The sequence below is a fragment of the Phacochoerus africanus genome, chromosome 9 (assembly GCF_016906955.1).
Source record: "Phacochoerus africanus isolate WHEZ1 chromosome 9, ROS_Pafr_v1, whole genome shotgun sequence".
Classification (NCBI taxonomy): domain Eukaryota; kingdom Metazoa; phylum Chordata; class Mammalia; order Artiodactyla; family Suidae; genus Phacochoerus; species Phacochoerus africanus.
In genome coordinates this window covers 38,926,292-38,950,677 of record NC_062552.1, presented here as the reverse complement: position 1 = coordinate 38,950,677, position 24,386 = coordinate 38,926,292, and the positions used below count along the sequence as shown (strand labels likewise).

General features: G+C 39.2%; 1 protein-coding gene across 10 annotated transcripts in view; it reads right to left on the bottom strand.

Moving 5' to 3' along the window:
• Positions 1 to 24,386, bottom strand: part of UBR2 (ubiquitin protein ligase E3 component n-recognin 2) — a 126,256-nt gene that overhangs the window by 44,317 nt on the left and 57,553 nt on the right. For 7 of the 10 annotated variants that reach the window (XM_047797114.1, XM_047797113.1, XM_047797112.1 and 4 more), the window contains 11 exons: positions 22,855 to 22,953; positions 13,946 to 14,109; positions 13,757 to 13,856; positions 12,169 to 12,297; positions 9,044 to 9,227; positions 7,423 to 7,484; positions 6,473 to 6,583; positions 4,629 to 4,694; positions 1,965 to 2,087; positions 1,768 to 1,831; positions 716 to 840 (listed from right to left, as the gene is read on the bottom strand). In XM_047797114.1, the coding sequence (XP_047653070.1) occupies positions 716 to 840; positions 1,768 to 1,831; positions 1,965 to 2,087; positions 4,629 to 4,694; positions 6,473 to 6,583; positions 7,423 to 7,484; positions 9,044 to 9,227; positions 12,169 to 12,297; positions 13,757 to 13,856; positions 13,946 to 14,109; positions 22,855 to 22,953 (1,227 nt within the window). Of the gene's footprint in view, positions 1 to 715; positions 841 to 1,767; positions 1,832 to 1,964; positions 2,088 to 4,628; positions 4,695 to 6,472; positions 6,584 to 7,422; positions 7,485 to 9,043; positions 9,228 to 12,168; positions 12,298 to 13,756; positions 13,857 to 13,945; positions 14,110 to 14,290; positions 14,430 to 22,854; positions 22,954 to 23,023; positions 23,123 to 24,386 lie in introns of those variants that run through there. The other 3 variants (XM_047797108.1, XR_007137163.1, XM_047797115.1) reach the window with 3 other exon arrangements.

Genomic DNA, 24,386 nt, shown 5'->3' with positions numbered 1-24,386 from the left:
TGACACTGCCAAATGTCTCTGAGGGAGGAGGGCGGCAGCAAAACTGACCGGGGCTGGGAACCACTGCTTTAGATATATATAATCCTATTTATAGATGAAATGGTAAACCTGGTATTCTCTACAAAAGAACCCAGTGAAGATGTAGGGCTTAGTGGCTGGGGTATAAGACTGGTCATCTACTGAAGCTGATGATGGGTTCACTATACTATGTCTTCTATTACTGGTAGATGTTTGAAAGTTTTTAAGTTTGAAATAATACAAAGTTTAAAAGCAGTATTAAAATGCAACAAATCAAAGTTTAAATCCCGGAAGAACGAACAATAAGGTTGAAAGTTTTGATCTATGCTTCAAATTTGGGAGAACATTTTGAAAAACCTCAATGAAAAGAAAAGTCCTTTCCCAACTGGAAGTTGGGTTTCTGAAAATCCCCAGGCCTGAAAAATAGGTAGCTGAGGAACTTAAGATCTTGGGAGGAAAAACAGTTATAATCAAATCTATGAATGTCCACATGATTAGTTTACATTCACTAAAATAAGAGAGATGGCTTAGGAGAGTCTCTGGATGCTTCAGAAGGAAAAAACTTCAGCAAACTCTAAACATGTCCTAGAACTGTAGTTTTTTACAATTGTGGAAAAGGTATAGAGAAGTAAATCTATACATACTAGACTGACAGGGAAGGATTTCTGTAATATTTTTTTAAACTGTAGGTACTTACATCCTCAGGTAAAGACTTGACCAATTCGCTATGAGCCATAGGTTTGATGCTCAATTGATGGATAATCTCTCGCTTTATCTCATCTGTAGCATTTACCTGTCCAACTCCAGGACTAAATCTCTCTCCTGTCAACAATAAATAAATACACAAACACGCATTTAACAATCATAATACTTATGTGATATATATTTATAATTCATGCAAGACAATGTATTTTTCTTTCTGGCTGGCTACAAAGAGGGTGAGAGCAGCTCCAAACATCTTTCTGAGTCTCAAGACACAACAAGTGAGTGGGGCTTCAGGCAGTGGAGGAGAGTCTGGTTGCTATTGTGAAGAATGGGATCAGAAGGTGGGAAGGGATTAGATCCTTCAAGAATCAGTATGGCAGTAGCTGTACTAGCAGCCTCGGAAACTACTTTCATGCCATCTGCTGGATGGTAGGAGGGAGGGAGAGCCTTCCTTTGTGGCAAAATAATAAATCACTTTCTGAAACCTCTTTCATGGGTATCACCTCCTGATAGTAGACAGGACTACTAGGGACTGTTGAGAGTCTGAGATAGGATGGGTGGGAGAAGGTAAAGGGTAAAAGAATAGGAAAAATGGAGCCAACAGGATTGAAAATACAGGTAATAAGAAAAATCTGTAACTTATTAGCCACAGATCTCTATTAACTTGGAATTATACCTGAAGACAAGTGAGGCACTTTGGCACCACAAAACCATGGCGGGAAACGTAACTAAGACATAAAGTAACAGTAAATAGCTCCTACATATCCTATTCTTGCTTACTAAATTCTCCTGCCCCACGTTTTATTCCCAACACAAAGAGTCTTTGTCTATCCTGCTTTAGCAACTGTCCTCTCTCCTTCATCCAAAGCACACAGTGCTGTTATTTTCATCATTACAGTAATCAGAGGGGAGCAAAAAGAAGATACTCTAATCTCCTTCCCCTAAAACTGAGTAACAGCTCAAATAAAACAGTTCAGATTCTAAATTAGTTGCTACCACAAAAGTCAACATAATATGTAAATGCTCCAAACAATCCAAACTTACCAACAAGCATTATAATGAGGTACAGCATTTCTTCTATTAGAGTGTTGTTTTGCTGAACTAAATCCTGTAACAAGTGAGGGCAGTGGGAGAGAGAACGGTCAGAGGTAAGAATAAGAATAAAGGTGATTAAAATAATCAAAAGGAATGAAAGAGGCTTCTTTAACAATGTATTGTGGCCTCGTAAAACATGCTCTTACCTTATGGGAAGTCTCAGAACTGATTTTTTTCCCATAGTCTGGAGTACTGAAAATCTGATAAAGTTCAAAGCGGCTGAGCATTATCATCAGGAAATGATTTGGATCCATCATGGAGACACCTGTCTTTTTTAAAAATGTTTGAGAAAAAGGAACAGAGGAAGGTCAAAAGGGCTACTAAACAGTGAGAGGTATTTTGGCTTGCACAAGAGAAAGCAGCTTACTTGCTTACCACTTTCAAAGAAAGATGGAAACCCATTTAGTCCCAATCCCTACTTGTGGTAGCTAAAAGTGTGAACAGGAATCTATGCAGGTAAAACAAAACAAAACACCCCCTAAACCCACACGTCCTAATAACATGGACTGCAAGTTCTCTTCCTTTTAATGCTTTGAATTAGTTGTAACCCTGTAAATTCAGTTCAAAGTTTTATGTCCGGGTTCTCTTATTACTGTCAAGTGTATACATTCTGAGAAATGTGGTATGGCAATAAAACTTCTAGTATTTTTCATTTATTTATTTTCTTTTTACGGCCATACCTGTGGCATATAGAAGTTCCCAGGGTTGAATGAGAGCTGAAGCTGCAGCTTATGCCATAGGCACCGCAATAGCAGATCCCAGCCGTACCTGTGACAACACTGCAGCTTGTGGCAATGTCAGATCCTTAACCCACTGAAGGAGGCCAGTGGTTAAACTTGGATCCTCACAGAGACAATGTTGGGTCCTTAACCCAATGAGCCACAACAGGAACTGCCAGTATTTTTAAATATATATCATATCGGAGTTCCCCATGTGGCGCAGCAGAAATGAATCCGACTAGGAACCATGAGGTTGTGGGTTCGATCCCTGGCCTCACTCAGTGAGTCAAGGATCCAACGTTGCCGTGAGCTGTGGTGTGGGCTGCAGATGCGGCTGGGATCCTGAGTTTCTGTGGCTGTGGTGTGGGCCGGTGGCTATAGTTCAGATCAGACCCCTAGCCTGGGAACATCCATATGCCTAAAAAGAGAAAAGAAAAAAAAAATTTATATATATCACATCAAACTCTTCAAGAACTCTAATTTTTAGTGCTAAATGCTATACTGAAATGATAGCTTTTTTTTTCTTGGTCTTTTTGCCTTTTCTAGGGCCGCACCCAAGGCATATGGAGGTTCCCAGGCTAGGGGTCTAATCGGAGCTGTAGCCGCCAGCCTATGCCAGAGCCCAGCAATGTGGGACCTGAGCTGAGTCTGTGACCTACACCACAGCTCACGGCAATGCCGGATCCTTAACCCATTGAGCAAGGCCAGGGATTGAACCTGCAACCTCATTGTTCTTAGTCAGATTCGTTAACCACTGCGCCATGACGCGAACTCCTGAAATGATAGCTTTTGAGTATTAGCTTTAATTCTCCTATAATTCCCTTTGTATAGATTCTAAGTCAACTTGAATTTTATTTTGAACCACTAATTTTTTTTTGAAATTTACACTTTGTAACTTTTTCCTGTAATTTCTAAATTCATTCAGCAATAATACGGAAACACTACTTTATGACAAGTATTGTGCTATGTATAATGGACAAAAAAAATGGAACGAGAGAGAGCTGCTGTGGTTTGCTGCAGGGGAGGAAAAGTAAATAGGCGACCACGATCCAGAGCTATGAGTCGTATGGTAGGGATAAACATCATGCTATAAGCTCTCCCAAAAGGGATACACAGCCACATTTTATTGTGTCACAGAAGGCTTCCTGGAGTCTTATCTAAATTATGCTAAGACATGCAGAAAAACAAGATATATGGTAAACAGAAATGGGGGTGGGTTGGGCAATTGAGGGAGCAAAAGAAATAAATGTGCAGATTTTAAGACTTAAGGGAAAGTATGACAAATTCTGGGTGTTGTTTTTTTTTTTTTTGGCCTTGCCCATAGCATGTGGATGTTCCTGGGCTAGAGACTGAATCCATAGTAGTGACAATGCCAGATCCTTAACCCATTGAGTCACCTGGCAGCTCCAATGTGGGTTTTTTTTTTTTTTTTTGGCTTTTTAGGGCCACACCTGCACATGGGCATATGGAAGTTCCCAGGCTAGGGGTCTGGAGCTGCAGCTGCTGGCCTACACCACAGCCATAGAAAGGTGGGATCCAAGCTGTACCTGCAACCTACACCACAGCTCACAGCAATGCTAGATCCTTAACCCAGTGAGTGAGGCCAGGGATCAAACCCGCATCCTCATGGATACTAACGGATACTAGCCAGGTTTGTAGCCTGCTGAGCCATAACGGGAACTCTCCAATTCAGGGAATTTTAACATAGTTAAGTACTGAAGGCCTTGAAAACCAGTTTGAAGGATTTGAGTCTTTAATCAGAGGAAAAGAAAGAAAGGATGGCTTTCAAGTTTCTGCTTCTAATAACTGCATAGACTGTTGAACAATTCACTAAGGGAAGGAAAATCCAAAGATAGGAAGAAGGTACGGAGGACATAAGTGGAGTTATTTTGAATATGCTAAATCTGAGATGTGCCTAGGAACCTAGATGGAAATGTTCTATAGGCTCTTCGCCATAGGAGTTTGATGCTTACTAGACAGGGCTGGGCCAGCATTGTAGATCTGACAGTGATCTAAGCAACTGGGTCCCGTGGAAGTTACAAGAAGAAAAACTCCCCATAACTTTTAAATTTAATGCTCTTAATTCATTACCTGAAGCATTACAATATCCTTGTCAAACATTTCACGCCTGCATTTCACATTGTGGTAGTAATAAATCTAAAAAAGAAAAACAAGCAATTATATTGGGTAAACAGGTTTTTATTTGTACAGTTCCCTCATTTTCCTACTCACCAAAGGACCCCAGGACTTTTGTACACGTAAGCATGAGCACATAATTGTGCACATTCATTGGGATTTCCCTAGCAGTTAATTCTATCTCAATAGAGATTAATTAGAAATTTCCAAACTAGTCACTCTCTTGTTCACATTTTGCAGTCAACTTTCTGGATCCCTAACAAAAGTACCTTCAGTGAGGTTTATAACTATCAAAAAAAGAGGAAAAATCTTATACCAAGCCTTGGTGAGGTTTAAAAATTAAAACCTCAATTTCAGAGCTATACTAACAGAACTTTTATCTTTTAACCCAATTTAAGTAGGTGAAATATAGGTTTTTAAAATTATGTTTTATTATTATTTTTTTTGTCTTTTGTCTTTTTAGGGCCGTACCCACTGCATATGGTGGTTCCCAGTCTAGGGGTCAAATCAGAGCTGTAGCTGCCGGCCTACACCACAGCCCGCAGCAACGCTGGATCCTTAACCCACTGAGCAAGACCAGGGATCGAACCCGAGTCCTCATGGATGCTGGTCGGGTTCGTTAACCAGTGAGCCACGATGGGAACTCCAAATTATGTTTTACTAGAAATACCCAACTTTGGGAGTTCCCACTGTGGGACAGTACGCTAAGAAAAAAATTCCAACTGTGTTCTAGAAATGATCTCAAGTAAAAATTGAGACAATTAAATTCATTTCTAATTTTTTTTTGTTTTTGTATGGCTGCGCCCACAGCAGCCCTGCGCCCTGGGCCAAAGACTGAATCCAAGCTGCAGCTGCAACCTATGAGCAGCTGTGGCAATGCTGGATCCTTTAACCCACAGCGTTGGGCTAGGGACTGAACCCTAATGTCCACAGTGACCTGAGATGCTGCAGGTGGATCAGAGCTGCAGCTAAGGCCTATGCTATAGTCACTGCAATACTGGATGTGATTTGCATCTGGGACCAATGTTACAGCTTGCAGCAATCCCAGATCCTTAACCACTGAGTGAGGCTAGGGATTGAACCAGCATTCTCGCAGAGACAATGTGAGCCACAATGGAACTCCTGCAGCCAGACTCTTAACCCACTGCACTACAGCAGGAATGCTAGTTCATTTCTACTTTTGATATCATTTCTTAACAAAATGTGAATAAAAGTTCTAAGAAACTTTTTTTTTTTTGTCTTTTTGCTATTTCTTGGGCCGCTCCTGCTGCATGTGGAGGTTCCTGGGCTAGGGGTCGAATTGGAGCTGTAGCCACCAGCCTACGCCACAGCCACAGCAACGCAGGATCCGAGCCGCGTCTGCAACCTACACCACAGCCCACGGCAACGCCAGATCATCAACCCACTGAGCAAGGCCAGGGACCGAACCCGCAACCCCATGGTTCCTAGTCGGATTTGTTAACCACTGCGCCACGACAGGAACTCCCTAAGAAACTTTTTAGTTTAACATTATATTTATCTTGTCAGTTTTGTTTTTTAATTTTTAAGGATCATTTTCAGTGGCCACAAAGGGTTTTTTTTTTTTTTTTTTTTGCGCATACAGAAGTTCCCAGGCCAGGGGTCTAACCTATGCCACAGCAGTGACAATGCCAGGTCCTTAACCCACTCAATGAGCCACCAGGGAACTCCTACAGTTTTCAGACAGATGACTTTCAGTGACTAAGTATGATGAAGATTATAACCTTCATAGAAGCTAAGGAATGAACTGCAAACTCTTCACAGAATTAAAAAACACTTACCTGGTTTACTAGAGAGAACCCATTTCTTCTCCACATTCCTGCATGTACTTGGGCACACAAAACAAGACATCTAAGAGGGTGTTCTATCAACATGGGTGGGCTAAGTTCACTCTGTGTATACAAAAAAAAAAAACAACCCACAAAAATGTCAACTCTATAAGGAAGACTGGTATATAGGGAAGGAAGTTTTACATAAAACAAGTCAAAATTATTTTAAGATACGTTTGTGTGACAGTTAATTTTATGTGTTAACCCGGCTGAGCCATGAATCCCAGTTTTTGATTAACACCAGTCTAGATACGGCTGTGAAGCCATTTTGCAGATGGGAATGGTATTTAAATCAGTAGACTTTGAATAAGGGAGACTACTCTCCATGATGTGGGCGGGCTTCATTCAATTAGTTGAAGGCCTTAAGAGAAAAGACTGAGGTTTTCCCAAGGATGAAGAAATTCTGCTTCTTAGACTGCCTTTGGACTTCAGACTGCAGTGTCAACTCTTACCCTGCCAGGCTGCCCTGCAAGCTTAGTTCAGACTTGCCAAGACCCATTAACTGTGTGAGCCAATTCCCTATGGTAAACCAATCTCTGTCTCTTTCTACACACACACACACACACCCCCATTCATTCACTCTTTATTGTCTTTAATTCTCTAGTGAACCCTAACTGTTTTAGAGTGATTTCAAATACATGGAACATAATAAATAGGTATTTACATGGTTTTTTTTGTACAGTATTACATTAGTTTTACAGGTGTACTACATAATGATGTGATATTTGTATACTTTACGAAATGATCACCATAATAAGTCTAGTAACCATCATCCCTATACAAAGTTGTAATAATATTATTGACCACATTCTTTATGCTGTGTATTATATTCCCATGACTTAGTGATCTTCTAGCTGGAGATTTGTAATAGATATTTACTTCTAAATGTTAGTACTACTTACTAGAGGTAGGAGCTCTGGAAATTTATATGCCACTTCACTTTTGCTTAATAAGACATGTAAACCTGCATGGTGAACAAAAAGTACTTCGATAAGTGAAAATCACTTAGACAAAAAAATCTCTTAAATAGTCACTCAACTTTAGATCACTTCTTTTCTGTTTCTCTTTGGGAAACTATCATGCTACAAATTAATATATAAAATGAACTACAGGAGTTCCCGTCGTGGCGCAGTGGTTAACGAATCCGACTAGGAACCATGAGGTTGCGGGTTCGGTCCCTGCCCTTGCTCAGTGGGTTAACGATCCGGCGTTGCCGTGAGCTGTGGTGTAGGTTGCAGACGCGGCTCGGATCCCGCGTTGCTGTGGCTCTGGCGTAGGCCGGTGGCTACAGCTCCGATTCGACCCCTAGCCTGCGAACCTCCATATGCTGCGGGAGCGGCCCAAAAAATAGCAAAAAGGCAAAAAAAAAAAAAAAGAACTACATCCATAAATGAAGTTTTGGTGGTTTTTTTAACCCCATTTTTGGCTGCCCCAAGCCATACAGAGTTCCCGGGCCAGGGATCAGATCCAAGCCACAGTCTTGACCTAAGTCATAGCTGTGGCAATGCCGGATCCCCAACCCACTGGGCCAGGCTGGGGATTGAACTTGTATCCCAGTGCTCCCAAGATGTGGCCGACCCCGATGGGCCACAGCAGGAACTCCCATAAATGAAGCACTTTTATTGTTATTCTCATGAATCTCTGTATTAAAGGCACACTTGGAAACAGTCTTAATTGCACATAGCAACATTTTATAGAAGTAATGTTAGACATCCAAACAGCAAAAGCAGCTATATAACAATCAAAGTACCTCTATGTTACAGCAGCTTTAAGAGTCGTATTTCACTGGGTCATGAAATTCTTTCTTATTTAAAGTACAGATCCTCCTGGCAACTGAACAGAGAAGCTGCTTATGGAATTCATGGCCTGCCCTGGTCCTGACCTCAGAATTCAGTTCCCCAGAACTTCCCGTTTAGGATCAAAGCGTCTTTAGTTTCTAATGGCAAAGGATGCTTTTACAGCTCAACCTTAGTTAATTCTGTCCATTTAAGAAGCAGTTGTCCTGTTTATATTGTTGTCTAAACAGAGAATACTTTTTACAATCTTATCAACAGATGTTGGCCACTTCGTCAAGCCTGCTTTGAGGCTTTTGTCATCCAAAAAGACCTGCATTATCAATCCCATTCTAGTAACCTGTTCTCCATGTTTGCCACCAACAGACTGCTTTGAATTGTGTAATAATACAGACTCTGAAGCTGGGTTGAGTTAAACAATAAAACATGTGGCATCTGTAGTGAAGAAGTCTGAAAAAGCACTATGGTATGGTTGTTATAAACATGGTTTCTGGAGCCAAAACTACCTGAATCCCTATTCTGACTTACTTGCTCTGTGGCTCTAAGCCACCTCCACATCTCAGTCTTCCCATTTGTGAAGACTTAACAACAGCCACCTCACAGGCTACGATGATTAAAAAAATGCATGAAAAACTCTCAAATAATGCACAGTAGATATTCAATAAATATTACCACAAACAACAATCTAAAAGACAATTTCAGGGTCCTCTACTGGGGAGAAATACTTTACCTGCAAGTAAGCGAGAAACTGGGAGGTGAATGCTAACTTTTTCTTTGGAAACACAGTATCTGATAGTTTCCACTGAATGTCCACAAATGCTTAATGTGACTGGTTGTTCGCCATCGGTAAAACCACCATGACATTGCGTCAATACAGCAAGGCATTTCTTGTAAGCTTCAATTAACACTTTTTCCTGAAAAAGAACGTTTTCTGTAAGTTATTCAAAGGTTGGCTTTCTAAGATACTGAATAAACACCTCAAATTCAATAATCAAATATATCAAATATCAACATGGGCAAAATCACTCATCTCCCCTTTACAACTTGGTCCCTCTTCTAGAAGTTACTCTAATACCCTCCCCTTCCCTCAATCTCCTTTTTTTCCCATTTTATAGTTATTATAAAACATATTTCCCTATATTCCCTCGCTATGCAATATATCTTTGTCACTTATTTATACATAGTACTTTGTATCTCTTAATCCCCCCACCTTGCCCCTTCCCTCTTCCTTGTAATAACCACTAGTCTGTTCTCTATTATCTGTGAGTCTGTTTGTTATATCACTAGTTTGTTTTACTTTTTAGATTCTACATATAAATGATAACATACAGAATTTGTCTTTCTCTGTCTGACTTATTTTACCAAGCTCAATACCCTCCATGTTGCTGCAAATGGCAAAATTTCATTCTTTTTTTTTATGACCGAGTAATATTCTATTACGTCACCCTACCCTGTCCCCAACACCTTCTCTATCCACTCATCTATTGGACACTTTGGCTGCTTCCATATCTTGGCAGTTGTAAATAATGCTATAAACAATGGGTATATTTATCTTTTCAAATTAGTGTTTCTGTTTCTTAAGATATATATCCCCAGGAGCCGGATCATATAGCAGTTCTATATTTAGTTTTTTGAGGAAGCTCCATACTGTTTTTCATAGTGGTTGTACCAATTTACATTCCCACCAGCAGTGCACAAGAGTTCCTTTTCTCTGTATCTTTGCCAACATTTGTTATTTGTGGTCTTTGTGATGACAGCCATTCTGACAGGTGTGAGGTGATATCTCGTGGTTTTGACTTGCATTTCCCTGATGATTAGTGATGTTGAGCATCTTTTCATGTGCCTATTGAGTATCTGCATACCTTCTTTGGAAAAATGTCCATTCAGGTCTTCTGCCCCCCCCCTTTATTTTTTGTCTTTTTGCTATTTCTAGGGCCACTCCCGTGTGGCATATGGAGGTTCCCAGGCTAGGGGTCCAATCGGAGCTGTAGCCGCCGGCCTACACCAGAGCCACAGCAACGCGGGATCCGAGCCTCGTCTGCAAGCTACACCACAGCTCATGGCAACGCCGGATCGTTAACCCACTGAGCAAGGGCAGGGACCGAACCCGCAACCTCATGGTTCCTAGTCGGATTCGTTAACCACTGCGCCACGACAGGAACTCCTTTTTTTTTTTTTCTGCCCATTTTTTAATCAGGATGTTTTATTTTTTTGATATTGAGTTATATAAACTGTTTAAATATAGCTCAAATGATATGGTCATATCATTTGCAAATATCTTCTCCCATTCAGTAGGCTGTCTTTTTGTTTTGTTGATGGTTTCCTGTGCTGTGCAAAACTTTTAAATTTAATTAGGACTTATTTGTTTATTTTTCTTTTTTTTTGGCAGTGCCCCAGGCATGTGGTAGTTCTGGGGCCAGAGACTGAACTTGAGCCACAGGAATAACCCAAGCCACGGCAGTGACACCTACAGATCCTTAACCTGCTGAGCCACCAGGGAATTCCTATTTTTACTTCTGTTTTCTTTGCCTTCGGAGACAGATCCAAGAAAATATTGCTATGGTTAATGTCTAAGAGTGTTCTCTATGTTTTCTTCTAGGAGTTGTGTGGTTTTCAGTCTTACATTTAGGTCTTTAATCCAATTTGAGTTCATTTTTGTATACAGTATGAGGAAATGTTCTGATTTCATTCTTTTACATGCAGCTGTCCAGTGTTCCATGTACCACTTACTGAAGAGACTGTCTTTTTTCCACTGTACATTCTTGTTTTCTCTGTTGTAGATTAATTCACCATACGTATGTCAGTTTATTCTGGGCTTTCTCTTTTCCTAATTCCCCACTGTCTAATATATTACCGAGTTGGCAATTTCTAAATTTTTCTTAAACCTGGCCACTAACTATCTCCAGTAACTCAAAGGAAAGCCAACATCTCTCTACTAAATTCCCTGCTACTACTCTTGCCCCCCCCCCAACCATTCTCCACACAGTGTAATTTTCTAAAAACATGTACATTGGATCTTGTCACTTTTCTGCCTGGTAGTCTCTAAGGCGTTCCAATTCAATCAGAATAGAATTCAAACTTCTTTCCATGGTCTCCAAGACCCTGCCAAGTCAGGTAGCTGTTCACTTTCCCATCTTCAACCCCTGTTCCAACCAGAGGAACAATCCCAATTCCTGAAACAACCGTAATCCTTCTCATCAGAGAGCATGATGCAGCTGTTTCTCAGTTAGGAATGTTCTTTACTCTGACTGGTTAGCTCTGACACAGTTCAGATCTCATGGAAGCTGCCTCTGACCTCCCGACTTAACACAGGCTCTCAACTAGATTTTATAGCAGTAAAGGCCGAAATAATTTTAAGACACAAGACAAATGCATCAATTGTAAAATTTCACTTTTGGATACATTTATAAACTCTTTAAAAAAAAAATTAACTAAATTTTATTTTATTTTTTGGTCATGCCTCCAGCACATGGAAGTTTCCGGGCCAGGGATTGAACCTGAGCCACAGCAGTGACAATGCCAAATCCTTAACCACTAGGCCACCAGGTAACTTCCAAAACTCTTTTTATATGCCCCAAATCTAGATGGGATTATAGTAAAAAAAAAAAAAAAAAAAAAAAAAGAAGACAGTAACATATGAGAAGAGCGAGTATAAATTATATCCTCTATCTATTTTCCAAGGTTTCTCTAAACTTCAGTATTTTAACTTTTATTGAATGTACAGATTAAAGAGGAAAACATGCTGTTTTATGAGCGTATCACCACTATCCTCCCCAAACTGCCTCAAACGTTACTTAAATCTATTTCTGCCCATCCTCTGTTTATTTCCCACCCCTGACCCCAGAAAAGACTCACATCTAAAGCACACCAGTCTTGCATCATTGAAATGACATGTGTTAATTTCATCTGTAGTGTGAAGGCTGCTTCCCACTCAGGTTCCATTTCAATATGCTGTCCTACCTGACGTGTAACTGGATCCATTCCCTAAAAGAAGTGAAAATATTTTAAATTAGTTAGAATTACATTTGTTGTTTTATACCAAAACTTAAATAATATAGAAGAAATACATATTGATTATAAAAACATATAAAGTAAGAGTTTTAGGAGTTCCTATTGCGGCTCAGTGGAAATGAACCCAACTAGTATCTATGAGGATGCGGGGTTGGCTCCCTGGCCTTACTCAGTGGGTTAAGTATCCAGCCTTGCCTCGAGCTGTGGCATAGGCTGCAGACATGGCTCAGATCTGGTGTTGCTGTGGCTATGGCGTAGGCCAGCAGCTGCAGCTCTGATTCAACCCCTAGCCTGGGAACTTCCGTATGTCGCAGGTGCAACCCTAAAAAATAAATAAATAAATAGAGTTTTAACAGGAAGTTTCAAGCATATGAGAAGTCCAATTTCTTAAATTACAAGTGTTAAGTAACATTCTCTAAAATTTTATAAATAAAAAATCCCAGCATAGAACAAATTATTTTAGAAGCAATCTTCTATATATTTTAGACAATAAAAAAAATTGTCAGAAGGAACTTGACAGCTTTTAAAATGCTACTGAGGGAGTTCCCAACGTGGCGCAGTGGTTAACAAATCTGACTAGGAACCATGAGGTTGTGGGTTTGATCCCTGACCTTGCTCATAGGGTTAAAGATCTGGCATTGCAGTGAGCTGCGGTGTGGGTCGCAGATGCGGCTCAGATCCCTCGTTGCTGTGGCTGTGGTGAAGGCCGGGGGCTACAGCTCCGATTAGACCCCTAGCCTGGGAACCTCCATGTGCTGCGGGTGTGGCCGTAAAAGGAGAAAACGACAAAAACAAAACAAAACAAAAAAACATAATTTCTTAAATAACTCGACAATATTTCCACATAAGCATATTTAAAAAGACCCAAAACTTGCAATCCCCAAAGAAAGAACATTAATGGTAACCAGAAGAATAACCAACTAAGAAAACACAGCAGATTCCAGAAACTCTGAGATCTCATTCACTTTATACCTTTCTGAGGGTTTCCAATTAAGAGAAGCTTCTTGCTCCAAACTGTAGTCATTCAAATTATTCTTTTGGAAATGTGCCCAGAATGAAAAAAAAATGCATAGACAGAAAGGAGTTGAGTTCAGTGAACCAAAAAAAGGAGGAAAGTGGGTGTTCCCATTGTGGCACAGGGGAAACGAATCTGGTTAGTATCCATGAGGATGCAGGTTCAATCCCTTGGCCTTGCTCAGGCCAGGGGTTGGGGACCTGGTGTTGCTGTGAGCTGCGGTGTTAAGCTGCAGATGTGGCTTAGATCCTGTGTTGCTGTGGCTGTGGTGTAGGACACCAGCTATGGCTCCAATTCCACCAATTCTAGGCTGAGAACGTCCATATGCCATGGGTGGGGCCCCAAAAAGCAAAAGAAAAAAGTGGGGTAGGAGTGGAGTGAATGTTTCCCTTTTGAAATGTGTCAGTTTATACATACCTGCATACATTTGAGTAATTCCAAAAAGGCATCAAATCCTTCTAGGAACTTTTGCCTCAGATCATCTGACCATTCAGTTGGTTTGCTAATTAACACATACCTGAGCAAGATAAAACCAGCAATAAATATATGGATAAACAATGAAATTTTACATGTTTTAAATGGTTTAATAAATAAGTGAAAGCTTACTTGAGATCTAAAATAAGGCTCTGAACTCTCCTGAACTTGAAGGCTTGTAAAGCAGTGTATCGTTCAAACTGAAATCTGCCCTGGGCATCTCGATGTCTCAAATGATCCATAAATGTCTTAATGATAATGGTCATTAGATTTTCTTCCGTGATGAGCATCCGAGCCTAGGACAAAGTATATCAGTGTACATGGTAATAAAAAGCTATTTACCAGAAAGCTTGAAAAAAAAAAGTCAATAACAATGGTTAGTTCTTTCAGTTTAGACCTTTTTCAACCCAACTATATAATATCATAAATGTATTACTGTGTATTTCTAAATAACAATTACTTACTCCAATTGCCACGTGTATGAAGCAACAATTATATCACGGAGAAAGATGCCAGAATGTAAGGAGACAGATCCAAGGTTCATTATTCAAAGACAATTCAGGGTGGGGGATCTGAACGAGGCTGCAAATTTTCCTTAACTGAGACATTTAGACACCTATAATGGTATGGTATAATTATTCTAGGATCCACAGGTTTATATCACAGATTCTGTAGAACTCAGTATGAAACCATATTTCCTCTTAATCTTAGTTGAGATTTATTTTCTGTTTTTGTTTCTATATCTAGATATACATATCTATGTATTTTTGAATAAGCAAATACACATAAATGATGCAAAAAACAGGTAAAAAGTTGAGTCTCCTAGCTCCCAACGTTCCCTTTGCAAAGGCAATCTCTGTTGGCAATTTTCTTGCATATACTTCCAGAGATGGCGTATGTGTGTACCAAAGATATATGTATGCCCACAAACACACACACACACACATACATTTATAATACATAGATGAGTGTTAATAAGTAGATATAAATAGCATATTATAAATTCTGATCTGCACTCGGTTTTTTCACTTGATGTGTTTTAGAGGTTATCCCATACCATTCATATAAATTCCCTCATTCTTTTTAACTATCACCAGTATTCTTTACTACCATACTTTATTAGCCAGGCCATTACTGGTAAAACATTTAGGCTTTTCCCAGTCTTAGACTATTTATCATAAGAGATGCTGCAACAAATATCTACTGTGTACAGTTGCAAGGATATTTACAGAATAATTTCCTAGAAGTAGAATTACTGGATTTAGGTATATATACATTATAAATTTTAACTAATATCACCAAACTATCTCCAAAATGCAAAAGTTAGATATCTGAGAATATGGTAAAGCTATATTCTAATGTAGAGGTTATGTTCTAAAGTCATCAGATAAGAAGAAAATCTATATAATTAAACATACCTTTGAAAAACTCTTAAGTCAATAGGACATATTTCTGGTTTTTTTTTTTTGCGTTTTTCTAAGGCCACTCCCTCGGCATATGGAGGTTCCCAGGCTAGGGGTCTAATCGGAGCTGTAGCTGCCAGCCTACACCACAGCCACAGCAATGTGGGATCCGAGCCGCATCTGCGACCTACACCACAGCTCACGGCAACGCTGGATCCTTAACCCACTGAGTGAGGCCAGGGATCAAACCTGCAACCTCATGGTTCCTAGTCAGGTTTGTTAACCACTGAGCCATGACAGAAACTCCAGGATACATTTCTGTTAATTATCCTAGACAGCGAAGACTAAGTTCAAGTTGGAAGGCGGGGAAGTGTTGGCAAGGAAAAGGACTTTCCTTCTTATGTGATATATTAGTCAATTTTGAGACAGTAAAATGAGTATAGGCAATTTCACTGACCTAAGAAAAAACTCTGGTCTCACAGGAAGAGCTTTTACCATTTTGCCATTAAGCCTAACATTTGTTTTGGGTTTTTATTTTTTGTTTTGTTTTTAGGTACTCTATCAGATTAAACATTCTTACTTGCTATGAGGCATTTTTGGTTTGTTTTAAATCATGAATTCAGGAAAAGCATCTGATATGATTGTTTTTTCTCCTTTCTGTTAATAAGTTGAATTATGCCAGGTGATTTTTTTTTGTCTTTTTGTCTTTTTGTTGTTGTTGTTGCTGTTGCTATTTCTTGGGCCGCTCCCGCGGCATATGGAGGTTCCCAGGCTAGGGGTTGAATCGGAGCTGTAGCCACCGGCCTAAGCCAGAGCCACAGCAACGCGGGATCCGAGCTGCGTCTGCAACCTACACCACAGCTCACGGCAACGCCGGATCGTTAACCCACTGAGCAAGGGCAGGGACCGAACCCGCAACCTCATGGTTCCTAGTCGGATTCGTTAACCACTGCGCCACGACGGGAACTCCTGATTTTTTTTTAATCCAAATGTTATACTATTCTTGCAGTAAGGAAACAACCAAACTTGGCTGTGATGTATTATCCTTTTTATATATTGCCTGATTAAATCTGTGCAACCTCAGTCATGAGAGAGAGATGGTAACTTTCTTTTCTTGTAATTGTTGGGTTTTGGTATCAGGATTACAGAGGACTTTATTAAATTGCCAAGTATATTTTTTTTCTGTTTTCTAGAAAAAGTTACATAAGACAGGTGTTATTCCATTCTTAAATATTTAGAATTCTCCTTTGCAGCCTTTGGACCTGGGGCTTCTTTGTGAGAAGATTTTTATACTAATTAAAAATTTCTACCTCTTGTTTCTCTTCTAATAACTTATATTTTTTCTTAGGAATGTGTTCATTTCATCCAAATTTCCAATTCTATTGATTTAATTTGATCCTAACAGTGCCTTGCTTTCTATTTAATATCTATAAGATCTGCAGTCTTTTTTAAATAAATTTTTTTCTATTTTTCTTATTAGATTTTCTAGAGATCTATACCCCCATCCCTTTTTCAAAGAAAAACCTTTTTGGTACACTTGCTTTGTTTTGTTAATTTCTGTTCTTTATTATTTCCCTTTTTCTACTTTCTTTAGACAAAAGACATAAATCCTTTTATTACAATGGCCTTCAAGGTCTGCCACCATCCCCTCCCATCTTCCCCCACCCCCAAACTCAGTGACCTCATGGACCATACTCCTCTTCACTCTCTCCAGCAACACTGGTCTGTTTCGGGTTCTTTCTTCCAAAATGCCAGGTGCACGTGCACCTCAGAACTTTGCACCTGCTGCTCCCTCTGCCCTCTGGAGGCTCTTCCACCAGTTAGTCACATCACTCACCCTCTCACTTCCTTCAGGTTCCTGTTTAAATACCACCTCTCCAAGAGGCCTTTTCTTGATAACCCTGTATAAAAATACAACCCTTCCACTGTCATTCTCTATCCCCTTGACCTGCTTTCCTACTTTACAGCACTTATCAACACTTGATTTATAATTAATAGTATTAAATATCTATCTCTCTCCAATTAGACTATAAATTCCATGGGAACAGGGACTTTTGTCCCCATTTTGTTTACTGCTTATATTTATCTCCAGAGCCCCAAACAGTGCCTAGTTAATAAAGGTGCTCTGAATAAATGAACATATATGCTATTTTTCAGTGTTTCTAACTAAAGGAGTCAGACAAGAAACAACATAAAAAATTGAAATATTGGAAAAAACCAAAAATTATTACTTGCAGATTACTAGAAATTCCAAGGAATTAATGATATAAAATATAAGAAAAAATGTTAATAAGAAATCCAGATAGATACAAGATGGATACAAGTTTTCTTACATAAGAGCCAAAGCAAGATTAAAAATGTGAATAATTTACTATAGCGTCAAAAATACAAAACATAAAAATGTAATTAAAAATGTGTAAGACTCATCACAAGAGAACTAAATAACACTTGATAAATGAGAACAAATTATGTTCCTAGCTGAGAATATTTGATATTGCAAAGATATTAGTTCTTCCCAGATAATTTGGGAAGAACTAATATCTCTGCAATATCCTTTTTTTTTTTTTTGTCTTTTTGTCCCTTTAGGGCCACACTCGTGGCACATGGAGGTTCCCAGGCTAGGGGTCTAATCAGAGCTGTAGCTGCCGGCCTACACTACAGCCACAGTAACACGGGCTCCAAGCTGCATCTTCGACCCACACCACAGCTCACGGCAACCCTGGATCCTTAACCCATTGAACAAGGCCAGGGATTGAACCCACAATCTCATGGTTCCTTGTTGGATTCGTTAACCACTGAGCCATGACAGGAGCTCCCTCAGTCTAAAGTCCTACTGTATTTTCTTCTTCTTCTTTTTTTTTTTTTTTTTTGCCTCGCTAGAGGCATGTGGAAGTTCCTAGGCCAAGCATCAAACTTGGGCCATGGCTATAACCAGAGCCATGGCAGTGACAATGGTGGATCCTTAACATACTCAGCCACGAGGGAATTCCTCTAACGTGTTTTTTTGGAAACTGATTTTAGTTCTAAAAAAAAAAAAGAAGGCTGAGATAATTTTTAGACAAGAAAAATGAAAGAAAATTTAGTTTTATAAAATTATCAAAATGGAATACTAAGCTAAAATTATTAAAACTAGGTACTGGCATGGAAATGGACAAAAGGATTAATGGAAGAGAGAAACACAGATTTGAATATACATGGGATTGCCTCAGAGGCTTCTCAAACTCATCTCTGACTAAACTGAAAGCATCACTTTCTCTCTTCACAAGTTCTACTCATTTTCCAAAACTTCCTGAACAAGTGGCACAACATCCACTTGGTTACAATTCAGAAACCTGAGACTCACCTTTACACTTTTCCCTCAAATCCAACAACCAATCATTCACCAAACCCAATATCCCTCAAACCCATAATGTGGCTGTTCTGCAGATTCCACTACTTACTTATCTCTCACAACTTGCATACCTACTACCACAATCCCAGTTCAAGTCACCATCAAATCTTGTCTGGATCACTGCATTAGCTCCAATTAGGTCCTCCACTTTCACTACACCCCTGCCAATTTATTCTCCAAATTACAAAAAGCACCATTTTCAAAAATCACAAATGTGATGATATATGGTAACAGCTGAAAGTTTTCAGTGCTTCCAATGCTCTTAAAAACCAAAATCCTTAATTTGGTCTAAAATATCTCATTAATGGGTAAACATACTTCAAACAGCTTCAACTGAACTAGAATATAACCTTGAACATTAATCTGGGTGAACAAAATTGACAAACCCCTGGCCAGACTCACTAAAAAGAGGAGAGAAAGAACCCAAATAACCAAAATTATAAATGAAAAAGGATAAATCACAACGGATACAGCAGAAATACAAAAAACCATAAGAGAATACTATGAACAACTATACGGCAACAAGTTTGACAATCTGGAAGAAATGGATAATTTTCTAGAATCTTACAGCCTGCCAAAACTGAATCAAGTAGAAACAGACCAACTGAACAGACCGATCACTAGAAATGAAATAGAAGAGGTCATAAAATCACTCCCTACAAATAAAAGTCCAGGACCAGATGGCTTCACAGGTGAATTTTATCAAACATATAAAGAGGAATTGGTGCCCATCCTCCTTAAACTCTTTCAAAAGGTTGAAGAAGAAGGAATACTCCCAAAGACATTCTATGATGCCACCATCACCCTCATTCCAAAACCAGACAGAGATACCACCAAAAAAGAAAACTATCGGCCAATATCACTGATGAATATAGATGCAAAAATTCTCAACAAAATCTTAGCCAACCGAATCCAACAACATACCAAAAAAATTATACACCATGACCAGGTTGGGTTCATCCCAGGTTCACAAGGATGGTTCAACATACGCAAATCAATCAGCATCATACACCACATTAACAAAAAAAAAGTCAAAAATCATATGATCATCTCAATAGACGCAGAAAAAGCATTTGACAAAGTCCAACATCCATTCATGATCAAGACCCTCGCCAAAGTGGGTATAGAGGGAACATTCCTGAATATAATCAAAGCCATTTATGAGAAACCCACAGCAAATATAATCCTCAATGGGGAAAAACTGAAAGCCTTCTCACTCAAATCTGGAACAAGACAGGGATGCCCACTCTCACCACTGCTCTTCAACATAGTTTTGGAAGTCCTAGCCACAGCAATTAGACAAAAAAAAAAAGAAATCAAAGGCATCCATATAGGAAGAGAAGAGATAAAACTGTCACTGTATGCAGATGACATGATACTATACATAGAAAACCCTAAGGACTCAACCCCAAAACTACTGGAACTGATTCATAAATTCAGCGAAGTAGCAGGATATAAGATTAACATTCAGAAGTCAGTTGCATTTCTGTATACCAGCAATGAAATACTAGAAAAGGAATACAAAAATACGACACCTTTTAAAATTGCACCTCACAAAATCAAATACCTCGGAATACACCTGACCAAGGAGGTAAAGGACCTATATGCTGAGAACTATAAAACTTTAATCAAAGAAATCAAAGAAGATGTAAAGAAATGGAAAGATATTCCATGTTCCTGGATTGGAAAAATCAATATTGTAAAAATGGCCATACTACCCAAAGCAATCTACAGATTCAATGCAATCCCCATCAAATTACCCATGACATTTTTCACAGAACTAGAACAAACAATCCAAACATTTATATGGAACAACAAAAGACCCAGAATCGCCAAAGCAATCCTGAGAAACAAAAACCAAGCAGGAGGCATAACTCTCCCAGACTTCAAGAAATACTACAAAGCCACAGTCATCAAAACAGTCTGGTACTGGTATCAAAACAGACAGACCGACCAATGGAACAGAATAGAGAATCCGGAAATAAACCCTGACACCTATGGTCAATTAATCTTTGACAAGGGAGGCAAGAACATCAAATGGGAAAAAGAAAGTCTATTCAGCAAGCATTGCTGGGAAACCTGGACAGCTGCATGCAAAGCAATGAAACTAGAACACACCCTCACACCATGCACAAAAATACACTCAAAATGGCTGAAAGACTTAAATATACGACAGGACACCATCAAACTCTTAGAAGAAAACATAGGCAAAACACTCTCTGACATCAACCTCATGAAGATTTTCTCAGGTCAGTCTCCCAAAGCAATAGAAATTAGAGCAAAAATAAACCCATGGGACCTCATCAAACTGAAAAGCTTTTGCACAGCAAAGGAAACCCAAAAGAAAACAAAAAGACAACTTACAGAATGGGAGAAAACAGTTTCAAATGATGCAACTGACAAGGGCTTAATCTCTAGAATATATAAACAACTTATACAACCCAACAGCAAAAAAGCCTATCAATCAATGGAAAAATGGGCACAAGACCTGAATAGACATTTCTCCAAAGAAGATATACAGATGGCCAGCAAACACATGAAAAAATGCTCAACATGGCTGGTTATAAGAGAAATGCAAATCAAAACTACCATGAGATATCACCTCACACCAGTCAGAATGGCCATCATTAATAAGTCCACAAATAACAAGTGCTGGAGGGGCTGTGGAGAAAAGGGAACCCTCCTGCACTGTTGGTGGGAATGTCAACTGGTACAGCCACTATGGAGAACAGTTTGGAGATACCTTAGAAATCTATACATAGAACTTCCATATGACCCCGCAATCCCACTCTTGGGCATCTATCCGGACAAAACTCGACTTAAAAGAGACACGTGCACCCGCATGTTCATTGCAGCACTATTCACAATAGCCAGGACATGGAAACAATCCAAATGTCCATCGACAGAGGATTGGATTTGGAAGATGTGGTATATATACACAATGGAATACTACTCAGCCATAAAAAAGAATGACATAATGCCATTTGCAGCAACATGGATGGAGCTAGAGAATCTCATACTGAGTGAAATGAGCCAGAAAGACAAAGACAAATACCATATGATATCACTTATAACTGGAATCTAATATCCAGCACAAATGAACATCTCCTCAGAAAAGAAAATCATGGACTTGGAGAAGAGACTTGTGGCTGCCTGATGGGAGGGGGAGGGAGTGGGAGGGATCGGGAGCTTGGGCTTATCAGACACAATTTAGAATAGATTTACAAGGAGATCCTGCTGAATAGCATTGAGAACTTTGTCTAGATACTCATGTTGCAACAGAACAAAGGGTGGAGGAAAGAAAAAAAAAATAATCTGGAAGAAAAAACAATCATTAAAAAGGAATCTGGACTATATATATACCTTGTTAATAAAGTAACTGCAGAATCCTTTTAACTCTATACAATTAGGCCTTTGCCTATGTTTCTGGTCTCATTTCATGCCATTCAAGGGTCTTCAACTATACTGGCTTTCTTTCTCTCCCCTTTATAGGAACTTCCCTACTTCAGGATTTTCTCAAGTGCTGGTTCCTCTGCATGATTCCCACAACAAGTTACCTTCTCTAGAGAATTTGAACTGTGGAAAAAGGTCAGATCTCTCTACGGTTCTTTCTCAAAGCAATCAATTACTTCAGAGTTTTTATTACAATTTTAATCAACCATTTATGGGAGTCTTTCTTACTACTGTAAGTTCCATAAGGGTAAGCACCATGTCTGTTTTTGTTTACCACTACATTCCCAAAGCCTAGAACTGGGCCCAATAAATAAAAAGTGCACAGTAAATTTTTGTTAAATGAATTAAATATTAGATATTGAACAGAACTAAAACACAGCAATGCCTTCTGGAACAAGTAGTGAAACTTAGTACAAGATTACCCAATCATGATTCAATTGCCTTAGCTACCCCTTCCCTTAGCAGGGAAAATGGGGCTTCTCAAAATGTAAGATTATATAATATGCTGTTTCTAATGCAGAAATTTGTTAAATTAATGAGCTTAATTTTAACTCATTAGTACAAAACCTCAGGGAAGTACTATGACAAAGTACAGATTAAGTTCAAATGGCTTTTCCCCTCCAGATTACACAAAAATGTTTCTTCTAGTATGACTGAAGGCACCTGAAGTCTGGTCATCCATTAATAAAATAATATTCTATTCAGAAATATACAGATCTCAGTTCTCTATGATTTTAAGTTTTATTTCTGTTAATGGAAAAAAAGAAAGTTCTTCTTAGTCTTTCAGTACTTACAAGCGAAGGGACTGTGAATATCTGAACCGAGAGGTCTGCGATTGAAAACTCTCTGTCGTGGTCATCTGTCACATAATCACTCTGCAAACGCTCATAGTTCTATTAAGAAGGCAAAAAAAGGCAAGGAGTGCCAGCTATCAGTTACAAAGAAAAGGCAAGCACTACTCACCAGAGTAGGTGCGGTGAAGAACTGGACAGACAGAGCAGTCACGGACACTGCTCGCTCGTGATCATCCTCCATAAAATCTCTCTGCAACTGCTGGTAATTCTAAACAACAAGGGGGAGATTCACCTCTAATCCACAATGACCAAATGTTTAAGGATTATAATGAAAAAATCAGTGCTGGAGGAGTCAATAAGACAGGCTATGAGAATAATATCTGGAACAATTTCCATGAATTTAACTCCTTATAAATATTGATTTGCTATACAATCTTCTTGTGCACAATGGCACTTTATGAGCTCAAGTAGGGGTAACTGCTACTAAAATCCTGGGATGTCACTGAACATAGGTGGAGCTAAATCACAGTAGCTTTACACTATCTCTGATGAAACCAGACTTTCATTACTTCTGGATGCCTATCAGAGTCACCTGATGGCTTTCAAACTACATATGCCTGGGCCCCATTCTTGGTGAATCTGCTTCACTAGGTGTGAGAATGGAACACAAACATGTATTACATGTATTTTGAAAGAGTTCCCCAAATGTTTCTCAGGCACTTCCTTGATTACTAACTCCTAATTCAGCTGAACAAAAAAAAAATAAGCAGTTAGCTTAATCACATGCTGCTGAAAGGGAGAACATAATTCAAAAATATCAGCAACCTAGAGTTCATGTTTTTTTTTTTTGGTCTTTCTAGAGCCACACTCGTGGCATATGGAAGCTCCCAGGCTAGGGGTCAAATCTGAGCTAGAGCAGGCCAGCCTACACACAGCCATAGCAATGTCAGATCTGAGCCGTGTCTGTGACCTACACTGCAGCTCAAGGCAATGCTGGATGCTTAAACCACTGAACAAGGACAGGGACTGAACCCGCATCTTCATGGATACTAGTTAGGTTCTTAACCTTCTGAGCCACAATGGGAATTCCGATTTCATGATTCTTAAATCATATGTATATATACATGTGGTTTCAACCAAGTTATCTTTTCCTTACAGACTTTTTTTTTTCTTTTTTGGCCACACCTGCAGCATATGGAAGTTCTCAGGATAGGGACTGAATCTGAGCCACAGCTGTGACGTATACCACAACTGGAGCAATGCCGGATCCTTAACGCACTGTGCCACAGCAGGAAGTCCTCCCTACACAAAGTCTAATAGGAATAATACCATAATTCACAATGGCATAGGGTTTTTTTAAATTTATTTTTTATTAAAGTACAGTTACGATGTGCCAATTTCTGCTGTTCAGCAAAGTGACCCAGTTATACATATATACACATTCCGTTTCTTGTATTATCTTCCATCATGGTCTTTCCAAAATGGCACAGGTTTAAAGTCTTCATTTATCATTTCAAATCATACATACTGCA